The 22,920-nt window shown below is 34.0% G+C and overlaps 1 protein-coding gene across 1 annotated transcript; it reads left to right on the top strand.

Moving 5' to 3' along the window:
• The first annotated feature begins 1,384 nt into the window (after window positions 1-1,384).
• On the top strand, window positions 1,385-8,741 carry LOC107610558 (TMV resistance protein N-like). Its single transcript, XM_088497028.1, has 8 exons — window positions 1,385-1,517; window positions 1,619-2,112; window positions 2,298-3,396; window positions 3,953-4,088; window positions 4,182-4,336; window positions 6,669-7,586; window positions 7,767-8,508; window positions 8,629-8,741. The coding sequence occupies exons 2-7, from the start codon at window positions 1,634-1,636 to the stop codon at window positions 8,463-8,465; spliced, it is 3,486 nt and encodes a 1,161-aa protein (XP_088353154.1). The 5' UTR covers window positions 1,385-1,517; window positions 1,619-1,633; the 3' UTR covers window positions 8,466-8,508; window positions 8,629-8,741.
• Window positions 8,742-22,920: the final 14,179 nt, after the last annotated feature.

Genomic DNA, 22,920 nt, shown 5'->3' on the forward strand with positions numbered 1-22,920 from the left:
GATCTATACGTCGATCTAGTGATGCGATGAGTGCTCCTGAGCCGACGTTAGTCCTGAGCCGACGTTATCCTTATGAACTCGAAACCCGAGCGTGGTACCTGCAAAAAGGACTCCGACACTCAAGTCAGTGACAGAATAAAGCACAACTAAAAACGAGTATATGAGGTTAGGGATGAGAAGCATAGGGTAAGCAGAGCAGTTCTATTGAGTGAGGGTATTTTCTTTGCCGTGTCCTGCTCAATTTTACCTCTTCGGAATTATAGGCTTAGCATGTAGTCTGATCAGCCAGCGTGTTCCGAGATTTTGGCGAGTGGATCAATCCGGATATGCTGGCATGCACGTTAGTTCCGTGATTCGAGTATGTAGGCGGTTTTGAAAGGTGACTGTTGCGTCGAGGTATATCTCGGACGTGGCCGAGATTCTTGGGTGCAGTACAAGTTACATTTTAAATAAATATAATCTTTTTATAATATATAAAATCAAATCTTATAATTAAAGGTGTTCATGATCCGATCCGGTCCAAAGATTCGGCCCGACCCGAATATTTTAGAGATTAATTTGATGTGATTTCACCGGGTTTAGGGTTGGATAAGAATCTCAAAAATAGACCCAATCATTATTTCAGGTCGGGTCCTGGTCAAGGCGAACCCGGCTTCTCCCGATTCATGTGCACCCTAAAGAAACTAAAAAAGATATATATGTTTTGAATTAATTTCAATATTATGTTATATTAATTATAAGCTTATTGTTTTATTTTTAATCACATTAGTTGAATTAGAAAATAGATCAAAGAAGCATCAAATTAGAATTTATGGACAAATTCAAGTTCAAATATGGATATCAACCTTTTGATAACAAATTTCTTCTTTATAAATAAGTGGATCATAAATAAATTTCTTTATAAATAAGTTTTTTTTATAAATTATTGTTAAAACTTTTTTTTTGGTTGCCCACGGTATCCCCTAACCCAACAGGTCAAAAACTAATCCGTCACGGATCTAAGCTCCATTTAAGGGTCTGCTTTAAGCGGAAGAGTGAGCTGACCACTCGACCAACTCAAGTTGGTTAATTATTGTTAAAACTTTGAAGACCTGGTTTTCATCCGGTTTGGTCCTAATATAGTTGTGACCCGAAAATATTTAAGTTTCATCGGTCTCGAGACGGATTAGAGTTTAAAAAATAAACTCAATGTATATTTAGGATCGAATTTGAATCAAGACAAATTCAATTTTACTCGACGCATAAACACCCTCTTATAATTCACATCTACCAATAAAAAAAAGTATTTTGTTTTCCTATAAAATTCTTGTTCGTACACTGTATTGTTTTGTATTGATTTGCATATTCGATTTGTTCAAGGAGTGGTCATTAAGAACGCTTAATGCATGGTGCATGCGTTCCAATTTTCAATCCAAGAAGGCAAGAGCTGGCCAAGGGCCTTTCCCCAATTCTTGTGTTGTTTACATTTCAATGTTTAGGCGACATTCACAAAGTCAACCCAATTGACTTGCTCAAAAGTAACCTGTCGCTATTTTCATTCATTTGCATTGTTTTTTACATCTCTTGCTCTAATCTAAAGCGCTATCATTTCTCCATCACTGCTTGCTTCATTGCCCAGTGAACCTCACATCCGATGGAAAGAATCAGCACCAAACCACCTCGGCGAATTTGCAAATACGATGTGTTCATCAGTTTCAGAGGTGCCGACACCCGCAATACCTTCGTTGATCATCTCTACAATCACCTCATCCGAAAAGGCATCTTCACCTTCAAGGATGACAAGACGCTGGAGCAAGGTCAACCCATTTCATCTCAGCTCATGCAGGCAATTAGGGATTCACGGGTTTCCATTGTTGTCTTCTCAAAGGAGTACCCCACCTCCACTTGGTGTTTAGACGAAATGGCTGCTATTGTTGACTGCCAGAGAGAGTTCAATCAAGCTATCTTGCCCGTTTTCTATGATGTGGATCCTTCTCATGTGCGCAAACAGAACGGTGTGTACCACGATGCTTTTATTTCCCATTCACGGAGACAACAGCTAGCTAAGGTCCGTCGCTGGAAGAGTGCTATGACGACTTTGGCAAATTCTGTTGGTTGGGATGTTAGAAATAAGTACGTATACTACCACACAATCCATTCTTATTAATTTTTCTTTTCCATGGTTGTGCACGTACTTATTAATCGATCAAGTTTGGATAGGCTAGAAATCTAATTTGCCAATAAAAGTTCCACTAAATTTAAATTAGTTCCGTTCGTTCTTACTTCTCATCAGTATTATATTCTTGTTTCTCTTTCAGGCCAGAGTTCAAAGAGGTTGAAAATATTGTTCAGAAAATAGTGAAAACATTGAATCATAAATTCTCTGGGTTTGCTGATGACTTGATTGGGATGCAACCTCGTGTGGAAGAATTGGAAAAGCTTCTCAAGTTAAGATCAGAAGATGATGGCTTTCGAGTTTTAGGATTATGGGGGATGGGCGGTGTAGGAAAGACAACTCATGCTACAGCCTTATATGATAGAATCTCTTATCAATTTGATGCTTCTTGTTTTGTTGAGAATGTGAGCAAACTTTACAAGGATGGTGGTGCTATGGCCATACAAAAACAAATTCTTCACGAAGCTTTGGAGGTAAAAAGATTAGATACTTACAGTCCTTCTGAGATATCTGGGATTATAATAAATAGGCTACACAGTATAAAGATCCTTGTTGTGTTGGACAATGTTGATCACCTAAAGCAATTAGAAGAGTTGGCTATCAATCCTAAATTACTTTGTGAAGGGAGTAGAATGATAATAACCACCAGGGATGAGCATATTTTAAAAGCGTATGGAGCCGATGAAGTTCACAATGTTCCCCTGTTGAGTGATAAAGAAGCTCATGAGCTGTTTAGTAGAAAAGCCTTCAAGAGAGAGGGTCCAAGTAACAATTGTGAGGAGCTGATTCCTGAAGTACTTAAATACGCTCAAAGACATCCACTGACAATTAGAGTGCTGGGTTCTTTCTTGTGTTCCCGCAATGCTACCCAATGGAAAGATGCTTTGGATAGATTAAGGAATAATCTAGAAGACGAAATTGCAAATGTGCTTCGGATAAGTTATGAGGGGTTAAAATTTGAGGAGAAAGAAATATTTCTGCACATTGCTTGTTTTTTCAGAGGGGAGAGGGAGGATTATGTAAAGCGAATACTAGATTCTCTTGGATTATATCCTCATATTGGAATTTCAGTTATTGCGGAGAAATCACTCATAACCATTAGAAACCAAGAAATTCATATGCACGAAATGCTGCAAGAGTTGGGAAAGAAAATTGTTCGGGAGAAATATCCTCAAGAACCTGGATCATGGAGTAGATTATGGAGTTACAAGGATTTCCATCATGTCTTGATGTCAGAAACGGTAATGAGTCACCTTTAGTTTCATGAGAAAATTTTAATTTTCACGTTTCTAAGTGATTGAACACATATATATGCCGATGATCCGGTTTTTTTTTTTTTTTCCTGTTTAATTACTTTGAAACTTTTTATACTTTTGTTAAATTTTCAATTAAATTCTTGCTGTTTTGCAATTAGACTTTTATATCATAAATTTATTTTTAATTAAGTACTTACTTGTTAATTAAAAAAAAACTATAGAAAAACAACTCCTAACCAGTCAATTTTAAATAACTAGAGTGCAGTTTAAAAATATTTGTTAGTTACAGAGTGGGATTGTTTAAAAAATTAATATTTTTAGAATATTTATTTTTTGAATCTTGAAATAAAATATTCTAAAGATATTAATCATCTTAATACAATTGTAAAGAGGAACCAAATTAAATCTTTTTATTATATATAGAAATGCCATTTCAAATTTTAAAGTACAGAGATACTTGTGTGCAAATTTGTCAAAACTACAAAATTAAACATTTTTATAGTACTTCCGTTGTTGTTTACTAAAAATTCATGTTTGTCAGGGAACAAATGAGATTAAAGCCGTAGTGGTTGATATAAAAGAGGATATCAGCGATTGCAATCAGATGGTTGAAGGGTTGTCCAAAATGAAGGATCTCAAGCTGCTCATTGTACATCAAAAGAACTACCATTCAGAAAGTAGACTCAAATCTCTTTCTAGTTGTATTTTGCATTATCTTTCATCGCATGGTTACCCTTTCCCTTCTTTGCCATCACTGTTTCACCCTTCAGAAAGTAAACTCAAATGTCTTTCTAGTTGTCTGAAGTATCTTTCATGGCATGGTTACCCTTTTCCTTCTTTGCCATCAGTGTTTCACCCTTCAGAAAGTCTCGTTGAAATGAATTTGTCTGGTAGCAGTATCCAAAGCCTATGGGAAGGCCGCAAGGTATTAAACTATTAATTACTACAATGATTTTCTTGTCTTTTTCTTTCTTTCTCTTTTTTCCTGCATAAGACACAATTGCAGAATTAAAGTATTATTAATTAACGAAAGAAAATAATAATAAAACGTAGATTCAAATTTTATTTTTCGAATTTTAAAAATTCAGTTTTATATGTAAGTCCCTAAACATGTACAATGCAAATTATTTATAATTTTATATTAGGCAATTATTTAATTTAATAGGATTTAGGAAATAAATATATTGTTATTTTCTAATTGATAATGTCACTTTTATATTGAGTTTGTTTGAATACTATTAAATTATTAGAAAAATATTTTTTTTAATAAAAAGATATTTTTTATTTTATATTTGACAATATTTTAGTAGTAAAAGTAAAAATACTAAAAAAATAAAAATATATTTTTTTATAAGTTACAATTTATATTTATTTTTAAAATAATTTTTACTTAAAAAATATTTTAACATAATAAAAAAATAAAAAATATTTTTATATTATTGTACCCAAATATAATTATCAGATATAAAGATACCTTTATTTACATAAGATATCTAAACATAAAATTACTTTTATTCTTTTAAATTTTTTTTAAAAAGGATCATTTGAAAAATTAAAAAAATCTTTTAATAGAAATTCACCCAAATAAACTCATATGATATTCTCATAATAAAATTTTTTTTATCACTATAAAAAATAAAATAATAAATATAAAGAATAATTTAAAGAATTCTAAAAAATTGATAATATCGCTCTCCTAATATTTAAACTTATAGAAAAATGACCAAGTATTCTAGAAATATTAATGTTTTAATAAATTTAATCGTTAAATAATTATATATATTATATTTTAATAAAATTAATGATTCAAATTATGAAATAACAATATTTCTAAAATATCTAATAACCGTTAAAACTTATATCAAAATTTACTTTAGGTCATGAGGTGGCATGATTATAAAATGCTAACAAAAAAAATGGAATAGGCTTTTTATAGGTGGGATTTAATTGCCCAAAAGGACTCATCTTTCCTTTTAATCAAAGGTTGAAACTTTTGAATTTTATTTTAGATGGGAAGAAATTTTAAATTTTGGACCAGTTATTTGACTTATTTCACCTTTACAAGTCAATGACAAATTAAATACTATATTTAATGGTTGATACTTTGGTTGAAAAAAAAAAAAAAAAAAAAAAAAAAAAAAAAAAAAAAAAAAAAAAAAAAAAAACTTATCGTTCTATTTTCTTATGCTAAGGGCAGGATTGATAAAAGTATTATTTTTTGAAGGTAGCTTATTAAAGTTAGATTTTAAAAGATAATTTTTTTAAAAAATTGTAATATGTATGTTTAATAAATTAAACTAAAAAATATTTTTAATAAGTATAAATAATAATGATTAAATTTAGTAAAATAATTATTAAAATTTTAAAAAAATCATAATAGATATAAATATTAAAATAAATTTAAATCTTTATTAATACATAAGATTATACTATATTTTTTAATTTTAATAAAAAAATTAACTTTAAAAAATATTTTTTTAATTTCTTTTTAAAGTACTCAATTTTTAAAAAAATATTAATATAAGTACATGATATATTTTATTTACTGAATACAAAACGAATTATTTGTTATAGATTAAAAAACCCGTGTGTCAGTGTGTGATCTATTTTTCAGTTTAAAACTAATCCTTTCTTTTGAAATGGTAGTAAATCGTTATATTTGAAACGTAAGAATATTTTTTATTCCAATCAGGTTTATGAACAATGTCAAAAGCATTTTTCAACGTCTTGTTTTCCAAAAATATTTTCTGAATATTAGAAATCCACTATCATGTAGTTGTGTATATTTATATATGTTTTCCACATGTTTATTAGAATAATAAACTACAAAATAATTAAAATTTTACAGCAGAATAATTAAACTTTCGCACTAGAATAATTAAAATATTAATATTAAATTACTCTAGATTTTTAGAAGTTCAAATTTCATTGTCCTAAGTGGGTAAATGTAACCAAGTTTCATTGTCCTACATGACTAAATGTAACCAAATTTTATTTTCAAAATATATTTTAATTTGTAAAAAATACTTCCTTATAAGCAATTTTTTTCTAATCACCCACCAAAGTTTCATTTAAACTAATGCGATTATGACAAGAAAATAGTATAGTATTTTAAGCCTTATTGTATATTGATGGTCGAAAGTTTTTCTTTCTCCCTTAGAAAAATCAAAATTTTTGGTAGAAAACTGACTCGCTGGTGGAGATTTTAAAGCTTTGATTTAACAAACTGACTTGCTGATCGTTGTTCTATTTCACAGACATTTTTTCGCCTGACAATATTAGATTTGAGCAACTCGAAAAAGCTTATGGAAACGCCAAATTTTGAATGGTGCACAAGTCTTAAGCGATTAAATTTTTCAGGATGCACAAACCTACAACATGTTCACCCTTCAATTGGCCTTCTTGCACGACTTGTCTACTTGAATTTGCGGGATTGTAGTAGTTTGGTTACCCTCTACTTTGGCGGTGATGAATGCAAGTTAAGTTCTCTCATAGTTCTACATCTCTCAGGCTGTACAAAATTGAAAACTACGCCAGATTTTTCAGGGCTCTTAAATCTAGAATATCTTGATCTTGAACAATGTACAAGTTTGGCTAAATTGCATGAATCTCTCTGGGCCCTTGGAAAACTTAGATCTTTGAGTTTGAGAAGTTGTCTAGGGCTGAAGGAGGGACCCAATGATATCAGTTGGATGACATCTCTTCAAACTCTAGATTTTCAGGGGTGCTCAAACCTTTGGAAACTTCAGTTTATTTTGAACAAATATGAAAGATCCAAACTTCATCAAACTCTTGGCAGGTCCATCATTTCTCCTCGGATTTCGAAAGCTTTGACATTTTTAGATCTTGGCTTTTGCAATCTAGGGAAAGTCCCTGTTGATATCGGAGAATTAAAGGGGTTAGAAAGACTGAATTTACAGGGTAACAAATTCAATAGTTTACCCAGTACCATTGAGAGTCTTTCCAGCCTAGCATATTTGAACTTGGAGCATTGCTTTAATCTTTCTTCATTGCCTACACTCCCATTTGTCGATAACTCATCAGGAGGACGATATTTTAAAACAATATCTGGATCAAGGAATCAGGGTTCAGGACTATATATGCTTTATTCTCCCATAGTTGATATACAGTGTTGTCTAAATTGGGCATTTGTCTGGCTAACAAGATTAATTAAGGTGCGAAATTATATGCTATGCTAAGTCTATTAATACTTCCGAAATTATATATTATGCCTAAGTTTATCTCATCTCCAAACAATATCTATCTCATTGATACGTTCTTTTTGGAAAAGGAAAAAGAAAAAATCTTTTGTTGAGAGATCTCACTGATATATCTGTGTATTTCTCTGGTACCAGCAACCTTGTCATTTCAGGTGTGGCTTTGACATTGTTATACCCGAGAGTAGTTTTCCATGGTGGTTCAATCGTTTATTTGTGGGTGGATTAACAATAAGGATAGTGGACTCTAATAATATAGATGACAATTGGATAGGCTTTACCTTTTGTGTAGCATTTTGTGTAACCGATCCTTCAGCGATTACTGGTTCTTCTCATAACCGGTTGTCCACATCATTGGCGAGTCCATTTTATCTTTCTTTTGAAAGTGAACAGGCAGAAGAAACCTTCTGTATGCCATGTCGTTTAGACTTCAAAGGTGGGTCCCAACCTCCTAAGACCCAAAACTTAGAACATGTCTGGATTATCTATATTTCTCGGCCACACTGCCATTTTGTGAAAACAGGAGCCAATATCACATTTAAAGCCTGCCCAGGCATTGAGATGAGGAAATGGGGACTGCGCATGGTATTCAAGCAAGATATAGAAATAATTCAAAGAAAATCACAATATCAGCTGGAATCCTCCATGTTTGTGTATCCGTCTGAAATCCTACTTCAAGATCATGGGTTGGTTATTGAGGAAGTGCCTGAAAGCAACAACAGTAGCATTGGGCCTAAAATCCAGCTTCCTTACAATTGGTATGTAACTGATGAGGAGGAAAAGGAGAATCTAGAAGCCAAAAGCAAAGAAATTAATCTCGCAAATATTGGCCTTTAAGTGAGGCCAACCAGACACACTTTACAGAACCATCTTCCTTGAGGTAATTATCCTTCTTTTACTCATTTTTCATATGTTTGTTATTTTTTATTCTTTAATAGAAAGAGGTTTCTTCAACAATCACTTATTCTTTTGCTTTGCCACTCTCCAAGCACATATGAAGATTGAAGAAGCAAAACATAGCGGGAACAATGGAAACTCTGTTGTTTTATTATAAATTTGATGAGTCGTTCTTCGTATTACTGTTAGGTTTGTGGCTAACCCTAGCTAGTCCAATCATAAAAAAAATTGTATGAGAAGTTGAGAACTCTGAAAACTTGAGTGTTCTTCTTATTGTATATTTTGATTGTGAAAATTACCGATTTGTTATTAACTTATATCCCAATGCAACCATGACTCTCGTCATATTCATCTTGCTATATATATTGATGGTTGGATCAAATACTGAGTAAAATTAACCTCTTTTTGGTTCGACCTTATGTACTCTGTTTTCGTTATTTCATAGCTAATAGAAGTTGCCACATTTTGAGAGAAAGTGTACCTGCAAAAGTTATTTCTTTGTTGCTATTTTTGTATCAAATATTTGCAACAAAAAATGCTAAAGAACAATAAGAATTTTTTATTTTGTGTTATTAATTAACGATTAATGTTTAAAAATATAAAAATATGTGATAAAATATGCTATTAGATTATTAGATAAAAAAAAAAAACTAAACTAAACGAGTTAAGTTAATGGTTAAATGATAGTCAAAAATAATAAAAATAATACTACACATTTAAGTTTTTTTGTTAATCAAGTCTAACTAAATTAGTTTAACATAATAAAAAATAGTTATGACTAGTATTATTTTAAATCTTATTGTTTAATTTGATTAGACTTGATTCATAAAAAGACTTAGATATGTAGTATTATTTAAATAATAAATTCTGATAATCCTAATATTTCTCATTTGCACATTGCATCTCTCACTTTTTGACACATAAATTTATACTCTTAATTTACAAAAATGTTTAAAAAAATTATTTATTATTCTTTGTTTTTAATTTAAGAATATTGTCTTTAGATTAATTTTTAATTTTAAAAGTGATACTCCTATTTTATATTAATTTCTATCTCATAATAAAAAAAAGTCATATTAATAATAAAAGATTACATAAAGAGATAAATTGTAATTATTTTCGTATGAAAACTTAATTAATACGATTAATAATTATTATTATGTTTCTATGTTGAGACAAAAAGTAATAGGAACTAATACTGTTGCTTAAATATTTGATAAATAAGAAAGAAAGAATCAAATACTATTACTATGAATTAATTTAAGTTGGTTAAGTTGATTAATTTACTCATCTACTTAAATAGATATCTTGTGTATATAATAATTCATTGACCAATTGTAAATTTTTAAATAAAGTTTAGATTTATAATAAATTAATTTTTAACCTATTGAATTAGAGATATCTTGAACAATAAAAAAAATACTCCTATTATAAAAGTAGTAATCACTTAATTTTGATCTCAAAAAAATTCAAATGAAACATTTTACTTCGTAATAAATTTTTATTCAAAAAATAAAGAAACTGATTTTTTTAAATCAAATTTTTAATAAATTTTAGTATAAGATAATAAGAAAACCAATATATCCTATAGAAGCATTCATTCTCAAAAACTTTAGAAAACAAAATGATGGTTTTAGTGGCTAAGAGAAAGGGGGTTGAATCTTAGCCCCTTTTTGCTTGCTAACACTTGCTGGACTTAGAGGAGACTTCTCTGTTTTTAGCTCGTCCCTAGCCACGAGACTTTTTCATTTTGTCTCGTCACTTGGCACGAGACATTTTTAGTTTTTACTCCTGTGCAGTAGAAAACAGAAATGGAGTAGGAGAGAAAGAAGATTACACCCATATATATCCTGGTTCAGCTGCTAAGTGCAGTGCAGCCTACATCCAGTCTCCATCACAAACATGATGGAATTTCACTATAATCTTCCAGATTACAAACTGTAAAGTGCTAACCCAACTTACAAGGGATTCCCACAGAATCATGAAACACAACATAGATGAACAAAGGAACTCTAAGACATCTATGGCTTTTTCTTTTAATTTTGCACTCTCTGCCTTTTTTCGCTCTATGGCTTTTTCATACAAACCTCACTGTTTGCCTTTTTTCCATGAGACTCAAGACATGACAAAATTAAACAGAAAAATACTAAACATAATACGTTGAAGGAGAAGAAAATCTGTAAGCTTAGGTAGCTTTGAAAATCCTGTGCCTTGCACTCTCACTGCTTACTTCTAACTCCTTGCTCCAACCAGTGGCTGTTCCCCATTTTTTATATAAGAGAGAAGCCTCCACACTTGAAGCCAAAAACCCAAGCCAACTTCTTCTTCCTTCAAGAAACCGGTTCGGCCACACAGAGAGAGAAGAGATAACCATGCAATAACCAACATGCAATTACCTCTAGTCCTTCCTTGGTCATCACTCTTCATCAATCCGAGCTCTCCATCCTTGGCTTGCTCTCCAAGATGGATTTCTGGCCCTTGATGCTTCATGATGATGATGACTTCATCTGCTTCAATCTCTGCCTCAACCATCACTTCGCCACTCTAGCTACTTCCTGTGGTGGTTGAGCAGAATCAAAGACAAGCCATGCTTCAAGAATCTCCCTTGTTGGCCGAATCTTCTTCTTCCTTTTTGAGCATGGAGAGCTCGAGTTTATCTCACCAAATCTAACCATATTTGGTGAAGATCTCAGTCACAGCTCATTTTTTATTTTAGTATATTTTTTTGCCATCATTGTGATGGTCTTTAGGCTTGCTTTCTCTTCCTTTCGGTAGCTCATTTTTGCTTCCATGACTATCAATGTTTCTTGTGTAATAACCGAAGAGAGAAAGGGATGAGAGAGAAGAAAGAATCTGAAGAAAAGCAATTTCAAAGTGGTTAAACTAATTAATTGAAAATAGCTTGCTTTTACTTCCCTTAGTTGGCGTGTAGCAATGATGCCCTTAGTCAAATCAATCTTCTCTCACTTGCTTATATTCCCAATGCTTAAATTAGCTTTGAAATCCTTTCAGGAAGTGTAATGGAATCCGTTGGAAGCATTTGAGGATTTGTTTTTTCTTTGCTTCATGGATTCGGACAAATCATGAGGAATTCTCATGGAATTGGGCTTGGTTGCAATAATCAATAAATTTCTAGCCCAATAATAACATTTGCTTTCCTGATAAAATTTGGAACGGATCAAGCATAGGAAACTTTCATCAAAATTAAATATGGGCTTGGTTGCAATAACATTGAGCTTGGCCCATTAATACAACAATTCAGCTACATAATAGGAAACATGTAGCAAGGCTGATTGTTGGTTTTAGTTTGGGCTAGCAACATATTTATTTTCCAGCCCAAGTAAATCTGCATAGCAAAAATAAATATTAGCATATGTGAATTAATATTTTTGCTATTTATCAAAGTAATAATGTTTGGTCATCACAAATATTAGTCTTAGAGTTTTCCAAACTCATCAATCTCCCCTTTGATGACAAACATTATTAAAATTGAAATGGAAAGAAATTTAAAAAAATTGAGTATGAGAACTCCCTTTGAAGATTGAATTTCTCCCCCTTTCTAAATGTCACATGGCTCCCCCTTGATGTATGCTTATTTTACCAAGGGAAGCACTAACCTGTAACATTTTAATCAAGCTTCAAGCAATAATGTTATTTAGCATGTTATATGATGCTAAATGCTTGATTTATGAGCAGTTTTAATTGATAATCAAAACTCATTTGATATCATAAACTGATTTACTGCTCAAACATTACCACAAAACAAAGTTGTTCAAAAATTTCAAATATTTTCCAGTCAAGATATCAGAGCCATATTATTCAAGTAAGGAAAATATTTTGAATCACATACGATCATATCAAAACATGGCAACTGTTAGATATCACAATTTAAAGGAACTGCCAAAAATAAATTTTCAAACCAGCATGTTTACCAAGATGAATAAGAATATTCCTATTTCAATACAAGCATGTTCATCAAGATAAATCAACAATCAGGCATTCATATGATCAATACAAACATATTGTCAAACATCATCATAAACCAAATGCCAAGTGCATTTCCAACAGCAGTAACCATAGTAAAACAAATGCAATAACAACATGCATTCTTTAAACAAGGGAGATCATGAATTTTCAATTTGAAAATTTCATCCCCTGTTTCAGCAAATCCTCCCCTGTTTTCATTAGTTTCAATTTCAATTTTGGAAACTAATTTTCCTCCCCCTTTTGTCATCAAGGGGCACCTGCACAAAATATGAACAACACAACAAAATATCCATAATAAAGTAACAAGAGTGTAGCAAAGTATCACAGAGCAATGAGTATCAAGTCATGCTCCTACAAAAAACAGATTGAGTCTAATGGAGCCAATATCAAATAAAGTAAAGAAACAGTCATTAATCATCAGAAAGATTGATCTCTGAACCAGAATCATCTTCATAATCTCCTGTTCCCATGTCATCATCAAAGCTTTTAATCATGAAACCAACTCTTTCGTGACATTTCTTCCAAGCCCTTTCCTGATCATATTCTAATTTCCGGGCAGCCTTGTGAGATTTACGCATTAACTTAGCCATATTGCGAAACTCTTTGAGAACCTCCTGGATTGATTGAGTGACATCTGAGGATTCAGGACGGCTCTCCAGATCACTGAGAGATGGTTCAGAGGGAACAGACCGCTTGCCTTTCTTGCCCGAAACTCCTCCTCCTTTAATCATGGAAACCTTGTTCTCAACAGATTCATTAGACAAATCAACCTTAAAGTACTCAAATATACATGTAAGGAACATGCCATATGGAAGATTAGTCTTTTTAGTACTCTTTACTGCTTCCCACATATGACGTATCATAATATAAGCAAATGAAATTGGGGTAGAAGTAATGAGAGCAAATAGGATAATAGAGTCAGAAACTGTTACTCTATGGTGAGAATCACTTTGAGGAGTGAGGATATGAGTGATGATACGGTGCAATAGAGAGTTCTCCGAGCCGAGGACTTTGTGAGTTGGGATTAATCCATCTAGTCCAGAAAGGTTTGCACAGATGTGTTGCAAGACAGCTTGTTGTGTGATTCCTACTTGATCATCCCATTTATCAATCATGTAAACTTTTGGTCCTTCATCTTCATACCCAAGAGTAGTACCTATGGTTTGTGGATTGAGAGTTATGTAAACACGCTTGACGTAAGAATGGATTGAGCCATCAATCAAACGCATGTTTGCATAGAATTCCCGGACCAGCTTCGGGTAAACCAGTTTCTGAATGTGAACCAGAGGGGTCCATTTCAGAGCATCAAACAGAGAAGAAAAGTTGATTCCTTTGGTGGCCAGATTTTCAAGATTCACCAAGTAAGAGGGGCAGAGATGTCGTTTTAGCAAGACCTCTTTGTGAAATTCATAGAACGCACACGAGTAGAACCTAGAGAGATCAAAATGGGAATGAGGTTTGTGAAACTTGTTCTTGAATTCGAGTGACTCCAAATTCGCAGGTTCCTTAGTATCATGCAACACAAAGTTTTTCTGCCTCTTTTGAGAGCTCCTTGCATGTGGAGTGGATCTTTTCGGTGATGATTAAGGAGGCGAGGTATGTGACTCGTCTTCATCCTCTTCAACACTAGGTTCCTTGGCCTTTCCAGATTTGCCTCTCCCTGACGTTTTCTTAGCAACGACCTTACGGCGCATGGTTTCGGTCCTTTTGGATGGAGGGGAATGAGTAGAAGATGAGGGAGAATGGAGATGGATTTGTGTATGGGTTGGAGGTGATGAAAAAGGTGGGTTTTTTGGAATGGGGGTTCGGCTACTTCTCCTAAGAGCAGTTTTCTTTTTCATGGTAGGAGAAATGAGGAGGTTGAATATGAAGGGGTGAGTGCCGAAAGAGAGTGAGGGTGGAAGGAGGTTAGTGGTGCAATAAATGAGGATTGGAGAGAGATGATGGGGAAGTTAATGACCATAATGGCACGGTTATTAACCAAATGGGAGTTTCAAAAAGTGATAAAAAGGGAGTTTTCCTTGAATCAAGGGATTAGTTGGAAGGAAAAGATATGATTTGACAACATGCTTCTTCCAACAAGATTTGAAAAGACAATCCAAGGGATTTTGTGATTTTATTTTCAAAGAAAGAATAACTAACTAAACTGCCATGGTGGGGTCAGGAATTATTAGGTGGGGCCCATGAAAATTTAAATCTGCGTTGCCTCCCCTTTGATCATAGCTCCTCCATCAAGCTTGCATTTTTATCTCGTCCAAACCTACGAGACAAAACTGAACAGAGTTAAAAATTCACAAATTTTCAATGAAACTTAAATCAAACATTCCCAAACTCTTTCTCAAGGTACAGAATCTGTCTTCACAGAGGGGTTTTGTAAAAATATCAGCAATTTAGTCTTCAGATTTTACAAATTGAATATCAATAGTTCCCTTTTGCACATGTTCTCTAATGAAATGATATTTAATTTCAATGTGCTTTGTTCTTGAGTGCAAAACAGGATTTTTTGAGATGTTTATAGCACTCATATTATCACAAAATAAGGGTATACTATTGATTTTTAATTTGTAATCTTCTAATTGTGTTTTTAACCAAATTAATTGAGTGCAACATGCAGATGCGGAAATGTATTTTGCTTCAGCTGTGGATAAAGCCACTGTGGCTTACTTTTTGCTTGACCACATATTGAGTGAGCTTCCAAGGAAGTAACACATGCCGGATGTGCTTTGTCTATCCACTCTATCTCCCACAAAATCTGCATTACAAAACCCTACTGCACAAAAGTCATCAGATTTAGGATACCATAATCCATAATCACAAGTTCCCTTAATATATCTAATGATGCGCTTAACAGCCGTGAGATGGGGTTCTTTTGGGTGAGATTGGAACCTTGAACATACACCCACACTTTGGACAATGTCCGGTCTAGGGGAGGTAAGGTACATGAGTGAACCTATCATTCCCCTATACTTTGTTTCATCTACATCTTGACCATCATCATCCTTTTCAAGTTTTGTATTGGGATGCATTGGTGTACCCATTGCTTTGGAATTTTCTAGGCCAAACTTTTTAATAAGTTCTTTTGCATACTTTCCTTGGTAAATAAAAGTGCCACTAGGAGTTTGTTTAATTTGGAGGCCAAGAAAGAAGGTAAGCTCTCCCATTAAACTCATTTCAAACTCACTAGTCATGAGTTTTCCAAACTCTTCACACAAGGAAATGTTGGCCGATCCAAAAATAATATCATCAACATAAACTTGAACAAGGAGTATATCATCATTAGATGCTTTAATAAATAAAGTAGTGTCGGTGGTACCCCTTTGAAATTGATTTTCCAACAAGAAGGCACTAAGCCTTTCATACCAAGCTCTTGGAGCTTGTCTAAGACCATAAAGAGCCTTAGTTAATTTGAAAACATGATTTGGAAACTCTTTTTGTTCAAAATCGGGGGGTTGTGCCACATACACTTCTCTATCAATAAAGCCATTAAGGAAAGCACATTTAACATCCATTTGAAATATTTTGAAACCTTTATGAGCGGCATAGGCAAGAAGCAATCTAATTGCTTCCATTCTAGCTACCGGAGCAAAAGACTCATCAAAATCTATTCCCTCTTCTTGATCATAACCTTGGGCCACTAATCTAGCCTTGTTACGAACAACTTGTCCATCCTCACCAAGCTTATTTTTAAATACCCACTTAGTACCCGTTACCTTCTTACCATCCGGATGAGGTACCAATGTCCAAACCTCATTCTTGTCAAATTGAGCAAGCTCCTCTTGCATGGCCTTGACCCAAGATGGATCTTCAAGAGCTTGTTTGACATTGTTGGGCTCTATTTGTGACAAGAGAGCAACATTGCTAGGTTCGGCTTGCCTTTTGGTGGATGATCTTGTTGTTACACCATGAGAGGGATCACCAATGATGAAGTCATGAGGATAACCCCTCATAGACTTCTATTCTCTAGGCTTTCGGACAGGTGTAGAGCTTTGATGATCTTCTGGTGGTCTCACTGTTTTAGTTGCTCGTGCCTGCTCAGGAGACAAAATGGAAATGTCTCCTCCAATCTGACGAGACAAAACCGAGCTGACAGATTCTTTATTTTGCACAGATTTGGGATTTTCTTTATTTGGTTCCAGCCTCTTCACAATCTGAATCAATATCCTTCACAATACTAGGAATTAAGTTAGAATCACAAAAAGTAACATGTATGGATTCCTCTATGGTTCTATGCTCTTTGAGATAAACTCTATAGGCCTTGCTTGTGGTGGAATATCCAACAAACATTCCTTCATAGGACTTTGGATCAAACTTTTCAAGATTTTCTTTATTATTAAGCACAAAACATTTGCATCCAAAAACATGAAAGTACTTAAGATTTGGAGGGGTTCTTTTCCATAGCTCATAAGGGGTTTTCTTTAACCCTTTTCTAATGATTGTTCTATTCAAAATATAACATGCTGTGTTCACAGCTTCAGCCCACAAAAATTTAGGAATCTCATTCTCACATAGCATAGCCCTAGTCATCTCTTGAAGGCTTCTATTCCTTCTTTCAACCACCCCATTTTGTTGGGGGGTTCTAGGACATGAAAAATTATGAGAAATTCCTAAGTCATCACAGAATTTTTCAAAATCTTGATTTTCAAATTCTCTTCCATGATCACTTCTCACATGAGCAATTTTCAAATCCTTTTCGTTTTGTATTTTCTTGCAAAGAGTGGAAAAGGCATGAAAAGCATCATTCTTATGAGCAAGGAAAAGTACCCCCAACCAAATCTAGAGTAATCATCTACCACCACAAGGCCATAGTGTTTACCTCCTAAACTTTGGGTTCTAGTAGGACCAAAAAGATCAATATATAACATCTCCAATGGCCTTTTGGTTGAGATTCCATCTTTTGATTTAAAAGAGGATTTTACTTGTTTGCCCAATTGGCAAGCATCACAAGTAAGATCCTTATCAAACTTGATGTTTGGAATTCCTCTAACCAAATTCCTTTTGACTAGCTTAGAAATTTGATACATGCTAGCATGACCCAACTTTCTATGCCAAAGCCATTTTTCAGATTCAAGAGATGTAAAGCATGTTACATTTTGTTCCTTTAAATCCTCAAGAGTTAATCCATACACATTGTTACACCTTTTAGCTTCAAATAAAATATCCCCAGTTTTCTCACAAACAACCAAACAAACAAACTTCTAAAAAACAACTTCAAAACCCAAATCACACAATTGACTAACACTAAGCAAATTATGTTTCAAACCATGTACAAGGAGAACATCATTTATACAAGAAGAAAATTTTTTACCAACTTTCCCAACAGCCACTATTTTTCCTTTTGCATCATCACCAAAAGTGACAAGACCTCCATCATATTCATCAAGCTTTATGAAGAAGGTTGTCTTTCCGGTCATATGCCTAGAGCATCCGCTGTCCATATACCACATATTTTCTTTCTGTTTGGATGCTAGGCACACCTACAAAACAAGCTTAAGTGACCTTAGGTATCCAAATTTTCTTGGATCCTTTGACGTTAAACCATCTCCTATGTCCTAAGCCATTGTAGTCAAAAACAATTTTATAGACCTTATCACCAACCATTCTTTCACCAAAAAAACATTGAATAGGAAAGTGTCCATTCGATTGCATAGCCTACAAAATCTTGGGGTTGCTGTTTTGTTAAAGTAGGTGGGGTCTTGATACCTTGTATCATTTGAAGATGAAGCAATGTTTTCAAAATGAAATTTTTTAGATTTATAAAACCCAACCCAGCCTTATCATAAAGAGGTTTTTGACTAGCCAGAATTTGATTCAGATTTTCAGAACTTTGGGTGAACTGGGCTAGGTCTTCCTTAAGTCTTTTAACCTCTTTAAGAAACTCTTCATTTTGTTTAAAACAACCCACATATGCAAGAACGAAATGATTACTTTCACAGCTCTTAATTTGGGCTCTTAACTACTTATTTTCTTCAACAAGATCACAAGCAGTTTCGGCCTCTCTCACTTTCTCTTTAAGAAAACTGTTTTCAGCTTTAAGAATGGTAATTTGTTGTTCAAGTTCTTGATTTTCCAACAGGAAGCATCTTATTTTTTCAGAAAGGTGGTCTATCATAAGATGAAGATCCTCAGTGTTAGGGTTATGAAAGACTACCTGATCTATGTGATCTGCCATGAGACATGGTTGTGACTTGGTCTCGGTTTCTTCATCATCATCATCTGAGTCATTCTCCAAGTCTTTCCATGAGGCCATCAGTCCCTTCTTCTTTCCTCTTTTCGGCTTTTCCTCCTTCTTTAACTTGGGACAATCAGATTTGAAGTGCCCCATTTCCTTGCAATTGTAACAGGTTACTTTGCTAAGGTCTTTCTTCATCTTCTTTGAGTTGCTGCCTTTGCCTTTGAGCTTCATCATTTTCCTGAATTTTTTTACAAACAACACAAACTCATTTTCAAGAGAGTTGTTACTGGATTCATCATCTAGAGGGTTAGTCACAGAAGAAAAAACAATTCCTTTCTTTTTTGAATCTTTTTTCAAATAGGTGTTTTCAAAAGCAAGAAGATTTCCTCTCAAATCATCAAGTGTCATGGAATCTAAGCTACCGCTCTCAGAAATAATTAAAGCTTTTGTTTCCCACTCTTTTGTAAGACATCTCAACACTCTTCTCACTAGCACAGATTCAGAATGTGTAATTCCCAGAGCATCTAAGCCAACAATGATGGAGTTGAACCGTTCGAACAGTTCATCAATGGATTCTCCTTCCTTCATTGCAAACATTTCATACTCTCTATTCAACATGTCTGTCCGAGTCTTCTTTACAATGGTGGTTCCTTCATGGGTGATTTGTAATTTGTCCCAGATTTCCTTTGCCGTTGTGCATCTTGATACCTGTTGGTACTCCTCAAAGCTGATAGCACAGTTGAGCAGGTTTACTGCCTTGGCATTTAATTCTACTTTCTTCCTATCTTCCTCGGTCCATCTTGCTTCTGGTTTGAGAGAGACTACTCCTTCAGCACTTGTGGTTGTTGGAAATTGAGGCCCTTCCAGGATAATCTTCCAAAGTCTATAATCCACTGCTTGTACAAATATCTTCATCCTCTCCTTCCAATAGGTATAATTTTTTCCATTGAAAAGAGGAGGTCTGTTGCTTGATTGACCTTCAGTCAGATTATAGGACACCACATTTACGCCACTGTTTTCTGCCATGAGGATCTTTACTCCAAGCTGCAAAGCTTGATCTCTTTGAGACCAAGCTCTGATACCAATTGATGGTTTCAGTGGCTAAGAGAAGGGGGGTTGAATCTTAGCCCCTTTTTGCTTGCTAACACTTGCTGGACTTAGAGGAGACTTCTCTGTTTTTAGCTCGTCCCTAGCCACGAGACTTTTTCATTTTGTCTCGTCACTTGGCACGAGACATTTTTAGTTTTTGCTCCTGTGCAGTAGAAAACAGAAATGGAGTAGGAGAGAAAGAAGATTACACCCAGATATATCCTGGTTCAGCTGCTAAGTGCAGTGCAGCCTACATCCAGTCTCCATCACAAACATGATGGAATTTCACTATAATCTTCCAGATTACAAACTGTAAAGTGCTAACCCAACTTACAAGGGGATTTCCACAGAATCATGAAATACAACATAGATGAACAAAGGAACTCTAAGACATCTATGGCTTTTTCTTTTAATTTTGCACTCTCTGCCTTTTTTCGCTCTATGGATTTTTCATACAAACCTCACTGTTTGCCTTTTTTCCATGAGACTCAAGACATGACAAAATTAAACAGAAAAATACTAAACATAATACATTGAAGGAGAAGAAAATCTGTAAGCTTAGGTAGCTTTGAGAATCCTGTGCCTTGCACTCTCACTGCTTACTTCTAACTCCTTGCTCCAACCAGTGGCTGTTCCCCCTTTTTTATATAAGAGAGAAGCCTCCACACTTGAAGCCAAAAACCCAAGCCAACTTCTTCTTCCTTCAAGAAACCGGTTCGGCCACACAGAGAGAGAAGAGATAACCATGTAATAACCAACATGCAATTATCTCTAGTCCTTCCTTGGTCATCACTCTTCATCAATCCGAGCTCTCCATCCTTGGCTTGCTCTCCAAGATGGATTTCTGGCCCTTGATGCTTCATGATGATGATGACTTCATCTGCTTCAATCTCTGCCTCAACCATCACTTCGCCACTCTAGCTACTTCCTGTGGTGGTTGAGCAGAATCAAAGACAAGCCATGCTTTAAGAATCTCCCTTGTTGGCCGAATCTTCTTCTTCCTTTTTGAGCATGGAGAGCTCGAGTTTATCTCACCAAATCTAACCATATTTGGTGAAGATCTCAGCCACAGCTCATTTTTATTTTAGTATGTTTTCTTGCCATCATTGTGATGGTCTTTAGGCTTGCTTTCTCTTCCTTTCGGTAGCTCATTTTTGCTTCCATGGCTATCAATGTTTCCTGTGTAATAACCGAAGAGAGAAAGGGATGAGAGAGAAGAAAGAATCTGAAGAAAAGCAATTTCAAAGTGGTTAAACTAATTAATTGAAAATAGCTTGCTTTTACTTCCCTTAGTTGGCGTGTAGCAATGATGCCCTTAGTCAAATCAATCTTCTCTCACTTGCTTATATTCCCAATGCTTAAATTAGCTTTGAAATCCTTTCAGGAAGTGTAATAGAATCCGTTGGAAGCATTTGAGGATTTGTTTTTTCTTTGCTTCATGGATTCGGACAAATCATGAGGAATTCTCATGGAATTGGGCTTGGTTGCAATAATCAATAAATTTCTAGCCCAATAATAACATTTGCTTTCCTGATAAAATTTGGAACAGATCAAGCATAGGAAACTTTCATCAAAATTAAATATGGGCTTGGTTGCAATAACATTGAGCTTGGCCCATTAATACAACAATTCAGCCACATAATAGGAAACATGTAGCAAGGCTGATTGTTGGTTTTAGTTTGGGCTAGCAACATATTTATTTTCCGGCCCAAGTAAATCTGCATAGCAAAAATCAATATTAACATATGTGAATTAATATTTTTTCTATTTATCAAAGTAATAATATTTGGTCATCACAAATATTAGTCTTAGAATTTTCTAAACTCCTCACAAAATTTTATTAGAAAGTAAAATATCCTATCAAAATTTTGGGATCAATTTAAATTTAAAAAATATAAAAAAGAGGTTAGGATGAGTAATTATTCTATTTAGCTTTTAAAATTTGAAGTCAGACTACAAATCGTAATTCAAATCAATCTCTAGGTAGCGTTTGGTGGAGAGACAGAGACAGAAAGACTGAGACTGAGAGACAGAGACTAAGAGACAGAGATTGAAATAAATCTTAGTATTCTGTTTGGTGTAAAGTAGGAGACAGAAATTGATACAATAATGAAACTCTAATTTAATTTGTACAAAGGGTAAAATTGAAATTAATTAATTGAAATGAGGATATTTTAGGTATAAAATATTATTAAAGTTTCAATCTCCATCTCTAAAAATTTTAGTCCCCTGTATCCCTACTTTTTAGAGGTACTGAAATACTGAAATTTTAGGAACAGAGACAGAAATTTTAGTACCAGTCTCTGAACTAACAAACATGATACTGAGTCTCAGTCTCTCAGTCTCTGTCTCAGTACCTCAAAACAAACGCTATATAAATTTATGGCAAGTTAACTTGTTATGTTAGATAAAACAAAATGAAGTCATTTTATATTGACATCTAATTTTTAATGAATTGATGTCATTTCACATAAATGTGATTAAAATGTATTTCATTCTCACTACTGATGATAATAAAGTAATATATATATATATATATATATATATATATATATATATATATATATATATATACTGTAAATGACATCATTTATTTGAAAATTAAGTGTTAATATAAAGAGTAAATACCAAATCGACACTTGAAAGATTTTGACGTTGATAAAATAGTACTTGATCTTTGTTATTGACAAAATGATTTCCGAAAGATTTTAAAATTTGACAAAAGCGACCAACCATAAATAGAGTTACCTGGAGTCAAAGTTTAGAGATGACGTGTCAGTTAACAATTATAATAATTACAAAATTTACTCACTTTTAATTTTTATAATTTTAAAACATTCCAATTTCAATTTTTTAAAAATCCTAATTCCCTTTCTTCTGAAACCCTCATCTCTTCCCCTTCCTCATCATCATCTACCAATTTTCTTCTTCTTTCCCAATAAATTCCTCTTCATTTTCATTCGTTGCCGCCTCTACCTTCCTCCTTCTTACCCTTCTAACCAAAGATGCTTCTCTGATGTTAACTCCTTCTTCTCAAGACTCCACCCGTTTTTCATTTCTCATTTTTTTTCCACTTCGTAGCAACCAGACCCATACTCAAAATTCTCATCAACACAACTCACAAATGGATCTGCGTTGATGGCACCA

The sequence above is a fragment of the Arachis ipaensis genome, chromosome B8, assembly GCF_059453495.1.
Source record: "Arachis ipaensis isolate K30076 ecotype BB chromosome B8, ASM5945349v1, whole genome shotgun sequence".
NCBI lineage: Eukaryota > Viridiplantae > Streptophyta > Magnoliopsida > Fabales > Fabaceae > Arachis > Arachis ipaensis.

Bases quoted from the DNA above. Each gene is read 5' to 3' on its own strand.
- LOC107610558 (XM_088497028.1), top strand. From the start codon at position 1,634: ATGGAAAGAATCAGCACCAAACCACCTCGGCGAATTTGCAAATACGAT. The intron at 2,113-2,297 runs GTACGTATACTA...TTTCTCTTTCAG, and splicing joins GGTTGGGATGTTAGAAATAA to GCCAGAGTTCAAAGAGGTTG. The intron at 7,587-7,766 runs GTGCGAAATTAT...CTCTGGTACCAG, and splicing joins GGCTAACAAGATTAATTAAG to CAACCTTGTCATTTCAGGTG.